The sequence below is a fragment of the Hydractinia symbiolongicarpus genome, chromosome 5, assembly GCF_029227915.1.
Source record: "Hydractinia symbiolongicarpus strain clone_291-10 chromosome 5, HSymV2.1, whole genome shotgun sequence".
NCBI classification, from domain to species: Eukaryota; Metazoa; Cnidaria; class Hydrozoa; order Anthoathecata; family Hydractiniidae; genus Hydractinia; species Hydractinia symbiolongicarpus.
The window spans coordinates 30,224,390-30,245,976 of NC_079879.1; the positions used below are offsets into that span (position 1 = coordinate 30,224,390).

The 21,587-nt window shown below is 33.0% G+C and overlaps 1 protein-coding gene and 1 long non-coding RNA gene across 5 annotated transcripts; one reads left to right on the top strand and one right to left on the bottom strand.

The window, feature by feature from the left end:
• Positions 1-900: 900 nt before the first annotated feature.
• On the bottom strand, positions 901-9,310 carry LOC130645843 (uncharacterized). 4 transcript variants are annotated; one of them, XM_057451955.1, is made up of 10 exons: positions 9,224-9,310; positions 8,861-8,956; positions 8,266-8,759; positions 7,998-8,191; positions 7,224-7,343; positions 6,798-6,947; positions 4,635-5,373; positions 4,303-4,541; positions 4,050-4,228; positions 901-3,533 (listed from the first exon to the last, which is right to left on the bottom strand). In XM_057451955.1, the coding sequence occupies exons 3-10, from the start codon at positions 8,747-8,749 to the stop codon at positions 1,799-1,801; spliced, it is 3,840 nt and encodes a 1,279-aa protein (XP_057307938.1). In that variant the 5' UTR covers positions 8,750-8,759; positions 8,861-8,956; positions 9,224-9,310; the 3' UTR covers positions 901-1,798. The 4 variants fall into 4 exon arrangements, with proteins under 4 accessions (XP_057307938.1, XP_057307935.1, XP_057307937.1 ...); XM_057451952.1 differs by having other exon boundaries at positions 4,303-4,544; XM_057451954.1 differs by lacking the exon at positions 8,861-8,956 and having other exon boundaries at positions 4,303-4,544; positions 9,224-9,281.
• A 2,971-nt stretch (positions 9,311-12,281) lies between these two features.
• Positions 12,282-14,839, top strand: LOC130645845 (uncharacterized). The gene is made up of 2 exons (XR_008982748.1): positions 12,282-13,096; positions 14,523-14,839. It is a non-coding gene; the product is annotated as an uncharacterized LOC130645845 (long non-coding RNA).
• The last annotated feature ends 6,748 nt before the right edge of the window (positions 14,840-21,587 follow it).

Sequence of the window (21,587 nt, forward strand, 5' to 3'; positions counted from 1 at the left end):
TGTGTGCAGTTATGTTATGGTTATGTTTACATTTAACCGGATTTCGCCAGGGAATTTAAATTGTAAAAACTCCCTGACGAACTAGCGGTTTCGCTTTTACGGATATTTATTCATCATTTTTACAGAAATTCACCTCTTTTACGGGAGCCACGACGTTGACAACATGGCGCCGATTCCGCAGGATTTTCTAACGTCGAAATTCTCCACACACTTGTGATAGAGTTGTGCAAATATAAAAAGTGACACTTACTAAATAGAATGTAAATCCTTTTCCATTAAACCTCATTCATAGGCCGGGACATTTCATAGCCGTAGAGAAGGAGAAGAGGGTAGAACGTTCATGCGTGTAAACAAAGGATTCAGTGTGTCGAAAGAGGTGAAATTGGGAACAGCCTTAATTGCTCCAAAATGTTTTCTCTTGTTTAAAATAAACGTCTCTTTTATAATTGTCTGTCTGTTTGTCTTTCTGTAAGGGAAACACGAAATGCGATATATAAAGGACAGGTAAGCCCGTGGCCAAGAACAGGCCCAATTGTAAATTTGCGGAACTTACTTTGAAGATTAAGGTTTAAAATGAATATATAAAGTTTTGCAAAAAATTATTTCTGTAATAATTCTTTCTTCTAAGATACCTAAACAATTTATTTCTACAAGCAGATACATTCAAAAGGGCAGAGATTTGATGTAATTTATTTGAGCAATAAAAATTGGGTTGGTCAGTTGGTCGGCAAACAAAAATTATGTTCAGAAACAACCGCCGTTTGAAAATAGTTCTCCATGATTCTGTCTGCTATGTTCCAGCTGGAAAGTTGGGGCTAAGCTGTATAAATTTTCAGAAAAATCCATGCTGATCCCTAAATGTACATTTTTACAACATAAACAAACTCAAAAACAAGCAACGATAATTATGAATGTTAATCTGAAATGGAATTCACCATCATTTTCACGAATCCGGAAAATTGACGGCAGCTAATCTATCATCACAGTGAGCATTTTGATCGCAAAAAATTGATCTCACAGTCAGCCCTATTTTAGGCCATTTCTGAATTCTTCTGCCTACAAAATAAAAAAAATAAAAAAATACACATCCTCGTCCCCAGGCTTTGTTGCCTATGCCAGAGCCGCTAGCAAAAACCCTTGGGGACGAGGTTGAAATATACACGCACACGATCTAGCGCAAAATCTGATATCTTATTCGCAAAAATAAATAAACATGCAATTTGTTTAAAATACAGTACCAAAGCACGAAAGATGAAAAGAAGAAAGGATTTTGCTATGCTTTGCGTAACATCAGTCGTTACTGACTTTAACATGCTACCATACTTGGTGAGGTACTCGAAAATAGACACTTCAAAATTTGCGAAAATAAATTTACGCGAAATATATAGTTTGCCTCGATTTACGCAAATTAATTCTCAAATCACTAATGTATCGTATAAATTTATCAAAAAATCGAAAACTTTAGCACTGGGGGTATGAAGCAATTTTTTGTATACTTAGCAAAATTACACCAGATCACTGCGTGTATTTTTCCTTTTTTATACGATACAGAAAATTTTGCAATAAACACGTAAATTTTATCGCTGCATTCACAAGGCATAAAAATATTCAAAATGCTTTTCCGTGGCACATAGGCTCACAGATTTTTGAAAAACAAAAACAATATATTAACATATTGTACACATCACAACATAACTATTACCACGTTCAAATAAAAATTAAAAATAAACTGCAATTTTATTTTTTTAATGCTGTAATGAGAGAAGTCAAAAGATTTTGAAGTATAGTTTTGATATACTCATATGTCTGGACATTTTTTCTTAAAATTCGGTAAATAATCCGTCACGGAAACGCTTTTCCTTTTAGGTGATAAATTTCGTTTCTCTGTATCTTGTTGATCAGAAACATGGCCTGATTGTGATTTAGATTTTACAATTACAACACTACGGGGATAGTTTTTCGAAGGACGTGGTTTGCTTTTCTCCAAAGTTATTGGGATAGAAGAATGAGCATCTAACATCACTGCTAGCGTGCGGAAAGTGTGGGATTTCGTATTGCTAACAATTGATGAAGAAACAGGACTTGTACACACTCCAAGTAATGGACCGACATCCTTTGCAATAGTTGGATTTTTAACTGTAGTATCCTCAGTGAGACTCCTATTTATAGACGAAGCGCACGTTGCGAATGAACACTCAGACTTTTCGTTAACGATTCCTTTCGTCGTTCTTTTGGTAGACATTTTTGTAGTTTTTTTCAACACCGTTGGTTGTAATTTCCTTGGTACGTTTGACAAACATCCTGCGCTCTCCTTCTTGGATGCTTTGTCCGCAGCCTTAACAACAATGACAGTGCGTTTTAGATTCCGTTCCGCTGATCTAGTAGAAACTTTTGATAGAATTGGAGTTACTTCTGAAATTCGATGTGTAAGTGTTTCGCTTTTCAATTTGGTTACGGCTGAATTCTCTGAAAGAAGTTCTATAGCGGCGTCTTCTCTATATACCTTAAAACTTTTGCGTGGATTTTCTTGAGCAAGTGCGTCTAACACGCTATTGACGTCATCACCCTCTGCCACTTTCACGACTGTAACATTCTTTTTATTTGCAGCAACTTTCATTTGCGTCGCAGAGTATGTAGATTTCTTCACCTTTGTAACACATTCAGGAGATACGTGCGAAGAAGAATATTTTATTTCATTTGACAAATCATGTTTCACAGTTAAAACTTCAAATGGATTTTTCTTACTAACCGCATTCGACAACAGGTCGTTTCTTAAAGACTGGAGTTCATGACGTAACGTCTTATACAGTTTTTTATCCTTGAACAGAATTGCTAACTTATCAAAATGCAGCAAAAATTCGTTGCATTGGTGAAGAAAGTTTTTGTCAACAGATGGAGGACGGATAAATAGATTCTCCTCATTCAAATCTTTTTGAATCTCGACCGACTGACTTAGAATTGTGGTTTGACAACAAGCATCAGAAGAAGAACTTTTATTGTCAATTTCTGTATCTACACAAGAATAATCGAAATGAAGTACATTTGCAAAACGATATAATGGAGCCAACATATCATATTTCCAATCAGGTACTTCACAGAAAACTGCAAACATATGAACGCACGGCAGTTTATACATTTGCCAGTACGAACATGTGCAAAACGGATAGTTCCACAAATCACCAAATGAAACAGTAAACTCTCCAGATTGTAAAACATCTTTGCTCAACTCTTCAATCTGGCCATCTATAGTAGCATCCGCCTTTGGAGACGTGCCAGACTCTTTGCCAGGTTGATCAGCTGTTGTTTCCAGTCTCTCATCACCAGTAACGTCAACAAATTCAGGTTCATATTTTACAGTAAAGAGACCTAACTGATTATCTGAAATTTCAAATTTATTTTGTTGAGAAATTACACCGACATCGTAGACATGAGGTAATATTGCCATGGGAACGCCTTGGTAACAACTTGATATCGGGTTATCTCTATAAAACTCTTTACTTGTCAAATAAAGCTCTTTATTTCTGTTGACGTACCTAAAAAGTGTATAAACTCAAGTGATACAACATTATCTGGACAATATTGACACCGAGTCATGTGCCAAAAATTTAACGAAACTACATTTATCTGGATACACAAGGACCAGCAAACATAGATAGATTTTCGTACACACATTGCCATCTGGTGAACTTTTTTAGGTATTAGTTGTTGAAGACAAGGTTCAGTCAACACAAAACAAGTTTTTTAGGATGAATTTTCATACTTGAGTTTGCTGCAAATTAGAAAAACAATTGTTTAACCAAAAGCTTGTAGGATCTAAGATTTTATATTCTTTTATTGTTATTTCTTACGTAGCATTTTTATTTTTAATACCTAATTTGAAACACAAAACTCACAAAAACTTTCAAGTTTTTGTTAAAAAACCTTTTTTTAGGTACAGACATGCAATATTCCTCATTAAATTTGTTTTAATTGATAGGTCACATAGATAATCTAAACTTATAGCAGTTGAAGTAACTCTTATAAATATAGTAGAAACTAGAAACACTTACTCCTTATAATCATCTTCAGAAATCTTTGTACATACGCTTTTAATAACAGTTTCCAACCAATACTTTGTATGTGTCACCTCTACTAATGCTTGTTCGTACTTTTTTACGCACTCGTTTGGACTCACCTTCCAATGGTTTGTAATTAACAAGTCTTCTGGACGGTAACCAAATACCCATTTCTAAAAATAGATACACGTGAACCCTAGCCTGCAATGAAAACTGTTTTGATATAAAAACATTAGATTCCCATTACCTTAGCCATATGCAACCACGTTGTTTGAAACCATGTTCTCAACTTGGACGAATTATTCCATGCACTACTACCCTCAAAAAGTGCTGCTGCGATTGTCAGAGAATCTTCTGTGGTAGAGTACGCCATATTTCTCAAGAAGGCCATCACTTCTTCGGCTTGATCAGCTAGTTCGTTTGAAGGTGTGTTTAAAAAGTTCATCCATTTGTCTTCGCAAGATTGAGGATTCAAAAAGTACGATGCTTCTAAAATGAATATTTTTATTAAATTTTAAATCGAACTATTTTTAAACTGTGTAATTACATTTTTCTCGGAAAGGAAAATTAAAATCAAACCTGGAAATAAATCATCAACAACATTGTATATCTCTTTAACGCTATCCACAACAAAATATTTTGGGCTCCAGTATGTGTTCCATTCTTTCAACAAAGTCATACCGTCCTTTACGCCATCTTGATTGTCTCTACTCACAATCATCGAACACACAGTTTGATAGTCAACATTGGTTTGGACAAGTATATTGTACATGTGAAAAGGTGCTGCACGACTTTTATTTTCCACACGAACAACAAATACTATCCCACCGTATCTCTTCAACAGACGCTGTTGTTTTTGTGTTTGACAGCAGAATAAAAATGTTTGTTTTTTACTTTCAGGTTTCTTGGGTTTTTTCTTTCTCTTATTTTTTTTTCCATTGGAATCTGGTTCAAAGAACTCGTCATCTGATGACTCTGCGTCAACTTCTTGACTATCTTGGTATTTGACATCAAAACATGCATTCAAGTACTCATTTTCGCCTTTGGCTTGTTCAATAAAATCAGAAATTCTCTTTTCCTGTTCTTCTGAGCAATGGCATAAAATGCGCATGCGTGTGACAATGTTTCGTATATCTTTAGATTTGGGGAAATATTTTCGACGTTTCCTTTCAGGCGGTTTTTGCTTGTAAAATATTTGATTTAAAACGAAGTCTTCACACGATTTTATGATTGCACTAATTGTAAGATTCTGCATGTGAAGCTGTTGTATTTTTAACACGATATCTTTGTCTATCATCTCCTTATCATGCTCATGACCCTAAGACAAAATTTAAAAAAGAGAAAATTAAAAGTAGTCTAAAACATGTTAGTAAGAATGTGTTGTATTGAAGTCTTCACAGATTTCTTTATTGGGTCCCAAGCAGTATTATACTTATGTTAATTTTTGCAAATTTGCTATGAATCAACCATTTGGCACATGCAATTTTTAGAAGTGATTTTTAGGAGAACTTAAAATAATGACATTTTTTCTTTATTTTGTGAGTATACACAATGTGTGTTTTCTTCACTATAATATCCTTTTAATACTTGGTTTTCCTAAGTCAAGTTTACGAGATAAACTAGCCGGCACTGATTTATTGCAAATACAGGAGGAATTTGAAGTGCAACAATGCAAGCACAAGTCCAGAGAGACTTTCACCCTACAAGAAAAAAAGGTTTGCCAAGCAAATGAGTTTTTACCAGTCTTTAGTTTGTTCCTTATACAGGTGACTATATAGATCTAAGAATGGCCATAACTCGAGTCTCTGCCTCAGCCAACAAAAATGACTTTTGCTGTTTATCTTGTTTTAAATATATATAAACCAGCCGTTTTGGCAGGAGGTTTCACGTCGTATTACTGGTTTAGTAGTCATCTACGGTAGAGTATTTGGCTTCAACTCTCCAAAAAGTGCTGACGTTATTAATAATTAATTATTTCAACTGGCACAGCAAATGACGAAAGAAAAAATATGAAAGCAGAAAAACGAGCTCAAGCTTGTAAACACTGATTTTAGGAAACCTAGATGAAACGTAAAAATTAATAAAAACAACTATTTTTGATTTATTTTGTCTTTTAAAACAAAATTTAGCCTGTTGAAACTCGTTGTACGAAATACAAATCTAGCTTCGGTAAATTCCAGATCACTTAAAAGATAACTAACGACCATTGCAGCTTGGTACTAGCGAAACCAACTGAACATAAAATAATAATGCAAATGACTAACTTGCAAAAATAATAGGTTTTTGTACCTTTTTTTACTTACAACAGAGTAGTCTGGTATAACACTCAAAAACTAATAATTACTGTACCGCCACACTAGACTGGTATTCTGCGGTGCTTTACTAGTCTTGGTAGTAAAAATGGTGACAAAAAAAAGAGCCCATCTTACAGTTCTAACGGCTAAAGCTGTAGAACAAAAAGCAAGAAAGTGTTTACAGAAGAAACTTTTGCAGTGTTTGAAAAATTAAAAAAATTCGTTTCTGTAACAGTAAGGACAGTCGCGAAATGCAAAAATCATAAGAACAAGTCTGAACTGGAGGAAAAAATTTATAGAACTGTAAATAATTTTCAACAAAAGCTTCTAATTTTGTAAAACCACAAAGTTTTTTTAGCAAATTTTTTTCAGTAAATTTTTCTTTTGCAAACTCTTTTCACCCTTAAAGAACATATTATGTAGTTAGATGTCACTCTAACGCACTTGCCTCAAAAACACCATGATTTTTGTGTTCTGACATATCAGGAAATCTACCAAGTATGTACATCTCACAGTGCACGCTGCTCGGATCAAGAATCAGTTGCTTTCTTAATTTAACAGCAGCTGTTCTTCTACGAAACTCACTATTAATTGGGATCTAAATATAAAAACAACCTGCCTGTAAATTTCCATAAAATATATGTTCACACAGTTCTGATACTCTTCCAAAATTTCTGTTTTAACATTTTCTTGCTTAATAAAGTCTCAGTTTTTTAGATGCTGCATGCTTTCTCTGAGAAGTATTTCCTGTTACCTATAATTTATGTTAAAAGCAAAACTTATACCTCCACATATAGAACTTGTAGAACAGTGGAAAAACTTGTATGTTACCCATAGTGAAGATACCTCTTGAAAGCTATTATCAATAACGTACCTTATATTCAGGAAAAGTCCCCACTTGTTTTACTGACATTTTGGCAGGACAGCCACACTTCTTAGTTGGAATTTTTAACGAGCGTCTCTTGATGTCCTTTCCTTCTCCAATTTGATCTCTCTTAAAATCATAAACAATTAAAATGTATCTATGTGTCATTATCGTATAAGTTAATGGAGACAGCTACAACAGTGTTGCCCCGTTAGGCATGGAAAGTTTAATTTTGCTGTTTAAAAAAAAGGCAACATTTTTCCAGACCTATACTTAAGAGTCAGAATTTCAAATTCTTCTTTAATTAGTTTTTTTATAATTTTGATATGAAGATTTATATCAATATACTTTTATTTGGCTGCGTTATCCAACAAGCTTACTTGTAGACAATTTCGCACATTTTTAGGTTGTGCAATACGCGGTTTACAGTCTCATTTTTCAGCCACCTAGAATACATATTATATTTACGTAAAACTAGGACACTTTTTTGTTTTGTTTAGGCGTTTTGCTTGCTAAATAATTACACAAGAGTTTTTTCAGTTGTGCCTTTGTTTTTTTATTTATAGTGTACTTTTCTACGTACGGTTGAAACATACAATTTTTTTCGTTTTTTGCTTTTTTTATCCTATAAAATAAGGTTCTGTCAAAGTATTAATAATTAATATAACCATTAAGGCAACGTATCAGAGCTATTCTTAAAACATATAGCTCAGTTATCAAAAAGGTAAAGATCTTAAAATATCCATTATGCATTTAAAATTAAAAGGTTATAAAGGATTATACCAACTTCTCTTGTTTCTCCCTCTTCAGCTTCTTTGAAGCACCAAAATCACTTCCAAATTGACACTGCAAGTAGAAATCCCCAACATTGATGCGTGGTATACCATTGTATGGCATATCAAAACTAACAATAGGATTCAGTGGATTTTCTTTCTCGTGCCAGGTTACCTTGTGATTTGAAAAATCACACTCTGTACCTACATAATGAAATTATAATTTTCAGTAGAATCAGTTACTAAACAATAACATGCAAAGGTACAATTGTACTTACTACTGCGACCAAAATATTTAGATCTTTTACACACAGTAAAACGAGTTCCAGTTCTTTCAAAATAATTCTCCAAAAGAGTTTGAAATTCTTCATAAGTTCGAGCAGTAAAATATTCTCCAAAATATTTTTGTGGTGTCTTCAAATTAGATGTTTCATCTATTTTGCACTCTGTTGCTGCTTCTACTCTATCACTGCAGATGTCCAGAACTTGGTTCTTAAAGTTTTTATTCATTTGTTTACTTTCTATAATTTCGCATGTCATGTTTTCATTGGAATGAACTATATCATTATTTTTTTCCATGTTTATTAAATTTGTGTCTTTTCCATCCAATGAGCTTGATACATGAACATTTATACCTGCATTTGTCAACGTATGTTTAGTTTTAGATGCAGGTTCATCATTGTTTCTGCTAAATGGTATGGTATCTTTTGCATTATCCTCACATGCTTGCTTACCAATCTTATTTTCTTGATTTAAATTCATTGTTTAAAACCTGGAATTCAAAGAATAACAAATATAAAATAAAGTCAAACAAAAAGAAAAAAGTGAAAAAATAATTAGTTTCTCCGAAAAAATTTTATCCGACCGACTCACTTTTGTAATTAGAAATGATGCTAACCAAACATCTTTTCGACAGTGGGCTTACACCAGAACAGCTGCAAATCAATTTTTAGGCTTTGTGAAATGACCCTGTTAATAAATTAAAAATATATTGTTGCAGTGATGTGTAATTGACAAATTGACATGCGAGATGGTTTATGATTACTTTTTTGTAGCTAGGAATTTCATCGTCCCAAATACAAATAGAACGTGCTGGTTACGTAGGTCGCGTAGGTTACTTTTGAATGCATAAGTATGTTGGGAGGTAACTTGTTAATCTAGTGCTGGAATTAAAAACTCAATAATCTACTTCAAAAACCGAATTTTGGCAAAAATCCGTTAAAACAATAAACATACCCCAGCACGGACCTCACTCAAACGACCGCCATTTTACTTTTTTTAGGGTTTAGTATGGCAAGCCAAAAGTGTTATTTTATTAGAAATGCGAAATTATCCAAAACAAAGTGCTGATTTTTTAGGTCAAAAATATTAATACAAAAAAAAGAAAATATTATTTAAAATAAACGCAAGATTTTTTTTATATTACAATGGCACTGAAACATCAATTCCACTTTTCGGAACTTCTATTCCACTTTTCGGAACTTCTATTCATTGTTTTTCCAAACTTTTATTCAACTGTTTTTGGAACTTCTGTTCAAACTTTTTAGAAGCTTTTATTTAGATTTTTTTTCAGAACTCCTGTTCAAATTTTTTATATAAACTGGTGCTCACATTTTTTCTAGTTAAGAGAAACTTCCGCTCGACTTTTTTCGCTTCAAAATTTACGGACATCATTGAATTTCCGCGCCCGAAGCCGTAGGAAATTCTTTAAAACCGTCGTTTTTTTTCTTTTGGAGCATTTTTTGAGAAAAAATCAACCCTGGGATTACACGTTCCTCCGTCACAGATGTAAACTTCGCACCCAAGCTCCCCAACTACTGGGAACTCATCTAAATGATGTTTCAGGACAAAATTAGTATTTGTTTTCAACAAAATTAGGCACAGTTAACAAAAAAAGTATGCTGAACATAATGGTGACATAATAATTTTGATTTTTTGCCACCTTAAATGTCATTTTAGGACAAAATTGGTCCAAAAATTAAAACTACTTTATTTTCAACAAAAATTGGCAAAGTTAACAAAAAAAGTATGGTGAACATAATGGTGACATCGAAATTTTGATTTTTGTCACCTAAATGCCATTTTAGGCCAAAATTAATCCAAAAATTAAAACCATTTTATTTTTGGCTAAATCTGGCACAGTTAACAAATAAAGTATGCTGAAAATGATGATGGTACAAAAGTTTGATTTTTGTCACCTAAATGTCATTTTAGGCCAAAATTTAACCAAAAATTAAAACTGCTTTATTTTCGACAAAAATTGGCACAGTTAATAAAAAAAATATGCTGAAAATGATGGTCACAGCAAAATTTTGATTTTTTGTTAACTAAATGCCGTTTAAGACCATAAACGTTTCAATCGCAAGACTTACCATGAATGTTAGGCTGTATTTTTTGTTAGCAATTTATTTTAAAATGTGAGTTTATTATGACACGTTTCGTTTTGTTTGCGTTTGTTGTAAGATATAATGTCACTTGTGTAATTTATCTTCAGAGGTTCATGCACCAAACCTCCTCAAATGTTTAGCACAATAACACAACGAATTAGCAGGTTTTCATCAAATATTTTGGTAGCGAGCGGAAATTCTTAGAGCCCCCAGGGCTTCTTGTTGCTTATTTGCGACGTAAACCTGTCTTATCCTGAAATAAGAGGAATGTTGCACAGTAAGCACGGTGTGAATATCAGTTTATCAGCATTAAAAGGACGCTTAAGGAGCAGTGGATAACGACGAAGGGCTCTTCAAGGAGTACGTTCCGATGAGAACCAAATTGAGGAGGCAATCCTGAAGGAGATTCATGGTAGTGATTCCAACATCGGTTATCGTGGAATGGGAGCATCCTTGGTGTCCAAGTCAATAATATGTCGATACCAAGATGTAAGAAAAATTATTAAGAACCTAGATGCCGAAGGGGTAGAGCTTCGCAAAAAACGAAGATTACATCGTCGAAAATATGTATTTCAAGGCCCAAATCACCCATGGCATATCGATGGCCATGATAAATTGAAGCCTTTTGGCTTTTCTATTCATGGGGCTATAGACGGTTTTTCGCGAAAACCTATACGGCTCGAGGTTGGGCCTTCTAACAAATTACCGGAAGTTGTGACAAAATTTTATCTTGATGCAGTGAGAAAAATTAAAGGTATACCAAGATTTATAAAGGCCGATAATGGTACTAAACACTCGTTGATTGAGGCGATACATATTTATCTCCGAGCCTTGAATAATGCGGAGGTTGGAACCGAGTCCTTTATCATCATCTCATCTACCGAGAACCAAAGAATTGAAACATTTTGGTTTACTCTACAACGCGATACAGTTGGTTGGTGGGAACTTTTTTTTTTCAAGATCTGGTTGACCTTGAGATGTTCACAAACTTTGATCCCGCATTAATTGAATGCATCCGATTTTGTTGTATGGAGTTGTTGAGGAAAGATATCAATAATGTTAGGAACGATTGGAATGTAAATATAATTTCGAAAAGCTGAAATAACGGTCCTAGGGGACTTCCAGATGTATTGTACGAGTTGCCACATTTATATGGAGTAAATAACTGTTTAATCCCTACAGAACCTGAAGAGATCGATCAGTTTTATCCCAGTGTTGCAGATGGTAGCTTGAATGATGTATCAACCGATTTTAAAGAATTCGCTGAACATTTCATGCAACAAGACGGATTATCCCCCCTGAAGACGCATCACCTGCAATTGTACACTTATCTACTTGGTAAAATTGAACAATACTATTGAATACATTTTTGTAAAAACTAATGTTTAAACTAGGATTGTTACTATGAAGACAAATAAAATGCACTGCGTTTGTGTTTGTTCTGAAATCCCATGAGAGTTCAGATGGTTTAAATAATAGATTTATTATAAAATACAAAGAAATCTAAGAAAAAAAAGTCAACTGCGACAGTCAACTTTCTAACAGCGAATAATAATGATCATGGTACTACTATTAATTAAAGCATCCGTTAATTTGAAAGTTGACTGTGTTATCTTAACTCATTTCTAAAAACATCAAAAGCTCTGATTGATATGAATCAAACTACTCAGTCTCCCATCCGTCCTAGCTGATTTTGTTGTTGCAACAGAGGTTGAAGTTGTGCTGGTTGAAGTTGTGCTGGTTGTAACATGCATTTTCAACTCCTCCTTAACGATATCCCTAACCACATTCTCCATAGTGTTTTTAACTGGCTTCCTCGTGGTGAAAACAAAACAAAATAGAAATTGCTAATAAACGGTAACGAGAAGTTTATAAATTTTTTTGAATAGAAGTTCGGGACGGTTTTTGAATAAAAGTTTGAGGGTTTTTTTTAATAGAAGTTTGAGATTTTTTTTGAATAGAAGTTCAAGATTTTTCCGGAATAGAAACTTGAGGAACTACTGAATAGAAGTTCCGAAAAGTTGAATAGAAGTTTGACCCTTCAGTGCCATCGTATTATATATATGTTGTACCGCGAAAGCTAGCGCAAACACAAGCCCAAGAAAGAGACTGTCATTTTCAACCTCAGAGGTTTTCATCTCAAAGAGCTCTGGGAACGAGAATGAGAGACTGCAAACATGAAGGCAAACATAAATTCGATCAACGAAAAATTTATTCTTGCGTTTTAGTTTGTGTTTGCAGCATGTTTTACGCAATGTGAATCGGAAATCTCTTATTGCGCCCCGCCGAAGGGGCGCACATTTAGTGGACCGCGGGTATATAGTGTTTGTTGCGCCCCACCGAAGGGGCGCACATTTAGTGGACCGCGGGTATATAGTGTTTGTGTTGTGTATGGCAAAAAAATTTTCCACTCTTTACTTCGCGGGGGAACTTTGGCTCGAACATCCAACCTAGGTTTGATATAACACAACCTGTGTGTTTGGTACCATCAAGACAAAAATAACACTGATCGAGCAAAACTTATCTTGTCTCGGTTTCTTTGTTGTCTCTGAAGATTTGACTGCCATAAAAAATATTAATCGAGATTCTTTTGTTATGTTAATTTAAAGCTTTGTAATATTGTCTCGTTTAATATGCTTAAATGTCACTGCAGCCCACGTGAATTTATCTTCAAGAAAAGGTTTGTTTTTCTTTGTCCAAGTTGTTTCGAAACTTGTTAACAGTAAGTAGAAGGATTACTTATATTTTATATGAAATTAAACTCAGAACGGTTTATGGCGTTGATCCAAAGGCCGCAATTTATAAATGCATCACAATTTAAAGTCAATCAAGAACAGAACATTCCGTGTATGGCCATGACTAAAACTGCTTGCATTTTATTGGTCTTCCCTTCCCGATGGTCTGGCTTGTCGTAATAGCTTTAATGATGTAGCTAGGGAGCTAAATACTTATTTTTAAATTCTTGCATTTTATAAGTTAATAGTCGTAAAACTACTCTCACTTGTACTACAGCTATCAAGCTAGAACTGCACAAAATAGTGCTTTCATTAGAGTCCCTTTTTTCAGAAGCAACAAAAAACTTTTATCCTGCCCTGTGTAATTTTATCAACGAGGGTGCTGATAAGCCACATACACCGTAAAAAGTATAGGCGTTTTGGGTGAGTAAAATAACTTCTAAAGGAACCTTTGTGAGGCTGCTATCATGTATTCTTGCGGTCAGAATGTTCTCCTTCGTTGCTATCCGATGGAGAACAAAGTGGACTTTTCACGGTCAAACCTTCAAAGTAGCAACCTTACTTAAACAGAATTTACAAGTAAAACGTCGTTAAAATGTCGCAAAATGGCAAAAATTAAGCAGTATCTAAAACATATTAAAGATTTGACTAAAAAAAAAAGAATTCCTTGAAAAATCCAGTATTGTATTTATGAAGATTTCACCACAAAAACATTAATTACGGCATTTGTACCCCATTTCATAATGGCTGCCCGTGATTGGTTGACACGAATCCGACCGCAAGAATATATATAAAAAGATATTTGTTGAATCATGAAAAAATATTGTTGTTCATTGCACGGAACAGTCAAGTTGAACTGATAAATTAACCAATAACATAACATAGTTAGCCCTTGCAGTACAACTAGACGCTACCCACAGTATGTTACAGGTTTCTTTGTTTTCTTCCCTTTTTTATGTTTTTTCTTGAAATTATAAATGATGTTGTTGATTTATCAAATCTGACAAATTTATTAATGAGTGTCTACCCTTTTTTGTATCAACTTGTTCAATTCAATTCGAAAACAATGACCAATCAATTTCCTCGATAATAAACAATCAAATTTGTAAAATTCAATAAATCGATTTCAACAAAATAAGTCCTGTATTGTCCACAGGTTTGAAAATCTTGTATCGCCTGCTTAATATTATACTTGTTTAACAATGATATCAAAGCCAGCTTGACTAAATTTATATATATATTTTTATTTATATAGTATACCTTTTGTGTATCACATGGCATTGATTTGTATCTTTTTAATAAATTCTAACTTTAAATCAGATAATTAGACAATAATTAAACAACCTAGTATTAATTCAGTTCTGGTAAAATTGTATTCTTCTTTCTCAATTTTAAATATACTTTCTTTTTCAGATCATTTGTTATGAAACCATGCACCATCAGCAGTTTCGAAAAATCTTCAACGAGAGAAATTTTTAAGGATTTTATTGGTAACTTAACAGAGTAATAATTCATTGAAATTGAAATTGTTCAGAAGTTATTATATATATTCGAATCGTGAAGTTCATACATAGCAATCCTGCATCCTGGAATTTTCGAGATCAGTTATAAAAAAATCCAGTTAAAGTTTTAACTATTGTTTTAGAATATATACTATATATATGTAAAAAAAAAATTATTTTTTATTTATCAAGTTGTATTTTACGCAATAATAATTGAGAATTAGGATACTTATGATGTGTTTATATACCCCATTGTTCTCCGTTTTAAAGTCTACTTCAAATTTCAGAATCTTTTAGGCTAATGACGGAAATCTTCAAGTCGCAGGGCTTCTTATTTAAAAATTTTCCCCTGGGCAATAAGCTTATTCACAAGCCTCTATGCAATTCCGTACTGCATTTCTATCATATTCGTCATATTTGGCGGAAAATGTTTCAGCAGAATAGCTTTCAGACACAATTTGTTATTACAGCACAAGAATTTTTGGAGATTTGATAAGTCAAAAATGTATGCGTAAGTCTTTTGAACGAATTTTAACCAAAAATCAAAAGCAATGATTACGTGAAATTACACAACAAGAAGGCTAGAGGCGTTTAAAGTGTACATATATTTAATCAAGATCTAACTTTATAGATAGAGCCTTAGCCAAATGTGAAAATAACGAAAATAATAAGTTCTAACACTGCAGTTTTTATAGATTTCAAACGTCCACCATTTTCCATTTTAATTTTAAATCCCGTTCTAAATTTGAATGTTTGAAATCGTTATTAGTAATTCGGGGCGCATTAGTGGTAACTATGGCTAGTTTTATGCATGGGAGAAGTTTTTTTCTTACTCTCAACTTCGCGGGGGAACTTCGGCTCAAACATCCAACCTAGGTTTGATATAACACAACCTGTGTGTTTGGTACCATCAAGACAAAAATAACACTGATCGAGCAAAACTTATCTTGTCTCGGTTTCTTTGTTGTCTCTGAAGATTTGACTGCCATAAAAAATATTAATCGAGATTCTTTTGTTATGTTAATTTAAAGCTTTGTAATATTGTCTCGTTTAATATGCTTAAATGTCACTGCAGCCCACGTGAATTTATCTTCAAGAAAAGGTTTGTTTTTCTTTGTCCAAGTTGTTTCGAAACTTGTTAACAGTAAGTAGAAGGATTACTTATATTTTATATGAAATTAAACTCAGAACGGTTTATGGCGTTGATCCAAAGGCCGCAATTTATAAATGCATCACAATTTAAAGTCAATCAAGAACAGAACATTCCGTGTATATGGCCATGACTAAAACTGCTTGCATTTTGTCGGTCTTCCCTTCCCGATGGTCTGGCTTGTCGTAATAGCTTTAATGATGTAGCTAGGGAGCTAAATACTTATTTTTAAATTCTTGCATTTTATAAGTTAATAGTCGTAAAACTACTCTCACTTGTACTACAGCTATCAAGCTAGAACTGCACAAAATAGTGCTTTCATTAGAGTCCCTTTTTTCAGAAGCAACAAAAAACTTTTATCCTGCCCTGTGTAATTTTATCAACGAGGGTGCTGATAAGCCACATACACCGTAAAAAGTATAGGCGTTTTGGGTGAGTAAAATAACTTCTAAAGGAACCTTTGTGAGGCTGCTATCATGTATTCTTGCGGTCAGAATGTTCTCCTTCGTTGCTATCCGATGGAGAACAAAGTGGACTTTTCACGGTCAAACCTTCAAAGTAGCAACCTTACTTAAACAGAATTTACAAGTAAAACGTCGTTAAAATGTCGCAAAATGGCAAAAATTAAGCAGTATCTAAAACATATTAAAGATTTGACTAAAAAAAAAGAATTCCTTGAAAAATCCAGTATTGTATTTATGAAGATTTCACCACAAAAACATTAATTACGGCATTTGTACCCCATTTCATAATGGCTGCCCGTGATTGGTTGACACGAATCAGACCGCAAGAATATATATAAAAAGATATTTGTTTAATCATGAAAAAATATTGTTGTTCATTGCACGGAACAGTCAAGTTGAACTGATAAATTAACCAATAACATAACATAGTTAGCCCTTGCAGTACAACTAGACGCTACCCACAGTATGTTACAGGTTTCTTTGTTTTCTTCCCTTTTTTATGTTTTTTCTTGAAATTATAAATGATGTTGTTGATTTATCAAATCTGACAAATTTATTAATTGAGTGTCTACCCTTTTTTGTATCAACTTGTTCAATTCAATTCGAAAACAATGACCAATCAATTTCCTCGATAATAAACAATCAAATTTGTAAAATTCAATAAATCGATTTCAACAAAATAAGTCCTGTATTGTCCACAGGTTTGAAAATCTTGTATCGCCTGCTTAATATTATACTTGTTTAACAATGATATCAAAGCCAGCTTGACTAAATTTATATATATATTTTTATTTATATAGTATACCTTTTGTGTATCACATGGCATTGATTTGTATCTTTTTAATAAATTCTAACTTTAAATCAGATAAGTAGACAATAATTAAACAAACTAGTATTAATTCAGTTCTGGTAAAATTGTATTCTTCTTTCTCAATTTTAAATATACTTTCTTTTTCAGATCATTTGTTATGAAACCATGCACCATCAGCAGTTTCGAAAAATCTTCAACGAGAGAAATTTTTAAGGATTTTATTGGTAACTTAACAGAGTAATAATTCATTGAAATTGAAATTGTTCAGAAGTTATTATATATATTCGAATCGTGAAGTTCATACATAGCAATCCTGCATCCTGGAATTTTCGAGATCAGTTATAAAAAAATCCAGTTAAAGTTTTAACTATTGTTTTAGAATATATACTATATATATATGTAAAAAAAAAATTATTTTTTATTTATCAAGTTGTATTTTACGCAATAATAATTGAGAATTAGGATACTTATGATGTGTTTATATACCCCATTGTTCTCCGTTTTAAAGTCTACTTCAAATTTCAGAATCTTTTAGGCTAATGACGGAAATCTTCAAGTCGCAGGGCTTCTTATTTAAAAAATTTCCCCTGGGCAATAAGCTTATTCACAAGCCTCTATGCAATTCCGTACTGCATTTCTATCATATTCGTCATATTTGGCGGAAAATGTTTCAGCAGAATAGCTTTCAGACACAATTTGTTATTACAGCACAAGAATTTTTGGAGTTTGGATAAGTCATAAATGTATGCGTAAGTCTTTTGAACGAATTTTAACCAAAAATCAAAAGCAATGATTACGTGAAATTACACAACATATTTAATCAAGATCTTACTTTATAGATAGAGCCTTAGCCAAATGTGAAAATAACGAAAATAATAAGTTCTAACACTGCAGTTTTTATAGATTTCAAACGTCCACCATTTTCCATTTTAATTTAAAATCCCGTTCTAAATTTGAATGTTTGAAATCGTTATTAGTAATTCGGGGCGCATTAGTGGTAACTATGGCTAGTAATAATACGGAGAGTGTGTCCGTCTGTCTGTGACAGGCAAAGTTGATATCGTCATTTTCCTTTGATGTTGCCGAAAAAAATCTTTGATGTTGCCGAAAAAAATATGTCTTCTTTGTCGTGAAAAGCCGCGAGTTTTGTGTGGTTTGTTAAATGAAGTTCTAGCACAAAGTAACGGAAATTGTGTTTGCAAAAAATATGGCTGTCCTTTTTAAGCATTTGTCTTCTCTTGCCTTCAAAATAAATCTTTACAAAAGCATTTAAAAAGGGTCATGGTATATAAATGAAGTATAGAAAGGTTTCTGTAGGGTTTGTTTATGTTTTTTAAAGTTTTGATGGTATTATTGATGCGAGACATGTTTGTTAGCTAGCATCAACCACACCAACAACAACTAGCTAGGTAGCTAGGAATTTATAAATATGTAGCTAGCCATGTTCTTTATACCTAGCTAACTCTCCAGTTTATATTTAAGTGACCAGCTATTAGCTGCTGTAGCTACCTTATGTTAGCTTCAGTTTTATGTTGCTTTTTACATGTAAGCTAATCTTAGTGGTCTTTGCTAAGAATGTGACTGTAGCTAACTTATTTTAATTGACATTTTAAGCTTAAATTAACAAGCCACAACAACTTTTAAGAAAGTATTACATAATATTTAAGAAGAGTTTAAGGACTGTTTTTGAGCAAATAATGTATTTTTCACAATTTGTGTATGCAAATAATGTATTTTTCACATTTTGTGTAGTTAACTAAACTTCGGTTACATGCAATATCACGAAATGATTTTGTTTAACATGTAGTAATTCTGGTACCTTAAGTGTAGTGATTTTTGTTGTTCTAGATGTTCTGACTAAAATGTTTTTGTTTATGGCATTTTGTCTCAATTAAGAAAAGTTTCAACTTTTTTCAGGGAGTACAACACCGAAAAAACTTGTGTTTTTTTATATTTTGTATAAATTCTTACCAGGCAGGACTCTGTACAACATACCGAAATGACTGATCCCTCTCTATTTATAAATTTGATGCGTTCCAAATCACAGTTTTTTGAAATTTTGGGTAATATTTAATGAGTACAAGATGCAAATATTGATTTTTGTTGAATCAGAAGTATTTCCTACAACCATTCTTTTTTTACACTTTTGTGGAGAAAAAGTGTATGCAATATCATCAGAATAACTGATTTTGTTGCAAACTGTTTTTCTTTTTCACATTTTGGATTGAAATATTGTTATAAAGGGCATATATCAATAGACATATATATACCAAAATAATTAAATTCTGCAAACTTTGATTTTGTCGTTCACCTCTCATCTTTTATATTTTGATTAAACTTTTGAGGAAAACCATAGGAATTACTTAGAATTTGTATTTTGTGTTGCAAATTTAGTGCAAAAATTTAACTGTTGTGAGGGAGGACCATATGCAATTATATATACTAAAAATAATAATTTGATATTCCACAAGTTGTATTTTTGTATGCACTTAAATGACTGCTTTTTCTGAGTTGAATTTGATGGGTTTCATATCAATTTTGTGGAAGATTTTATGGCTGAAGACAATATAGAACATGCCAATTGAACTGATTTTTGTTCATATTTTGATTTGCTCCTCATAAACCTTTGTGTTCTACATTTATTGTAAACTTTTGTGAGGAAGGACCATATATATATATACAATGTTTTCAAAATAATGATTTTTGTTGATTTGAAATTTACTCCTTGCATATTGCTTTTTCGACATTTCAGGTTAAAATGTTTGGTAAAGTCAGTACGGATCATTAGACAAAAAATTGTTTTGTTAACCGGTTAATTTTTAGATTTTGTGCATATTTTTGCGGGAGAGGATGGTATGCAACCGAATAAATGATTTTTCAAAGTTTAACTTTTTGTTTTTAGGTGTTTTGTGTTTGTTTAAGTTTGGCTTTTTGATATTGTTTAAAATGCGTAAAGAACTTATTTCATAGATCTGTGCTTACTGTTGCAAGCCTTTCTTTTCGACACTTTAGATTAAAATATTGAAGGTTTTCAACATAATCACATAATAAGATGTATACATATTTGAGATATGTGTTATTTCTGACATTATTATTATTGTTGTCGTAACTGTCTGGGTTGTGAGTCTTAATGTTGTAACTTTCTACTAACTAGATTTTACACCTTGCACGCCGTTGTTTTTCATATTTTGTCTGAAGTTTTGTTGGGAGGATTTCATGCGATTTGACATTTGATATTTTGTGTTAGATTTTAAGAACTTTTTTGTTAAATTATGACTTATATACTTTCTTTTTATGCATTTTCAGATTATTTTTTTCAGTAAAAGGCATATTCAATATGCTGAAATATTTGCTGATGTCATCAAAATTTAAATGACAGAACTTTTCAATTGTTTTTCTGCCTAAGTGGATTTTTCCACGGGCCTAATCGACTAGTCATCTATATAATAGTACGCCAGTTCTGTGCAAAGTGGATAAACCTTCTTTGATAAAGTCTATAAAACATCGTCTATAAATTTGTTCTGTAAATTACCAAACTTTGACGTTAAAGTAATATTGACGTCAAACGAAAGTATATTAAAATTAGTGAAGCCATTGCATTGCACTTTTAAATTTGAGGCTAAATAACTTGGAAACGGGTGGAAATAACTGACGTCATCTCCTGCGTAGGTAACTAGAGACCACCTGGGACCAATTTGGGTAAGTTTCCCAAACCTGGGTCCCCGAATCCGTTTCGGAATAGACGGGTTGATGACGTCACCAAAAAACCTTCAACCCTAATATCTCTGCAACCGTTTGTCAAAAACACGCGATCCTATACATTATCTTGAGATCAGCGTTTCAAGACCTATACAATGAAGGCAGCAGGTATACAAATTTCTAAAAAAAAATTTTTGGGCGGTTGACTGGCCATTGCTGACGTCAGCAAAATTTTAAAACCCTTATATCTCATTAAACGCTTATCAAAAAGACATGATCATATACATTTTCTTGGTCAGCGTTTAAACCTCTGCACAGTACAGGCAACGAATAAATTAAATTTCGCCAAAAATTTTTGTAATTGCACTGCTGACGTCAGCAAAAAATCTAAAACAACCTATTTTTCCATTGTCCTTCTGCCTAAGTGGATTTTTCCACGGGCCTTATCGACTAGTCTATATAATAATACGCCAGTTCTGTCTGTCTGTCTTTGACTTTTGCAAAGTGGATTATATTCTTCACAATTTTCTTTAACAAATTCTATAAAACATCGCCTATAAAATTGTTCTGTAATTTACCAAACTTTAACGTTAAAATAGTATTGACGTCAAAGGAAAGTTAATTAAAAGATTAGTGAAGCCATTACAGTGCACAAAACTTTGAGGCCAAATAACTTGGAAACGAGGTGGTGACGTCAATGATTTTTCACCGCGTGGGTAACTAGGGACCACCTAGGACCAATTTGGGTAAGTTTTCCAAACCTAGGTCCCAAATCCGTTTCGGAATGGACGGGTTAATGACGTCATCAAAAAACCTTCAAACTCTAATATCTCTGCAACCGTTTGTCAAAAG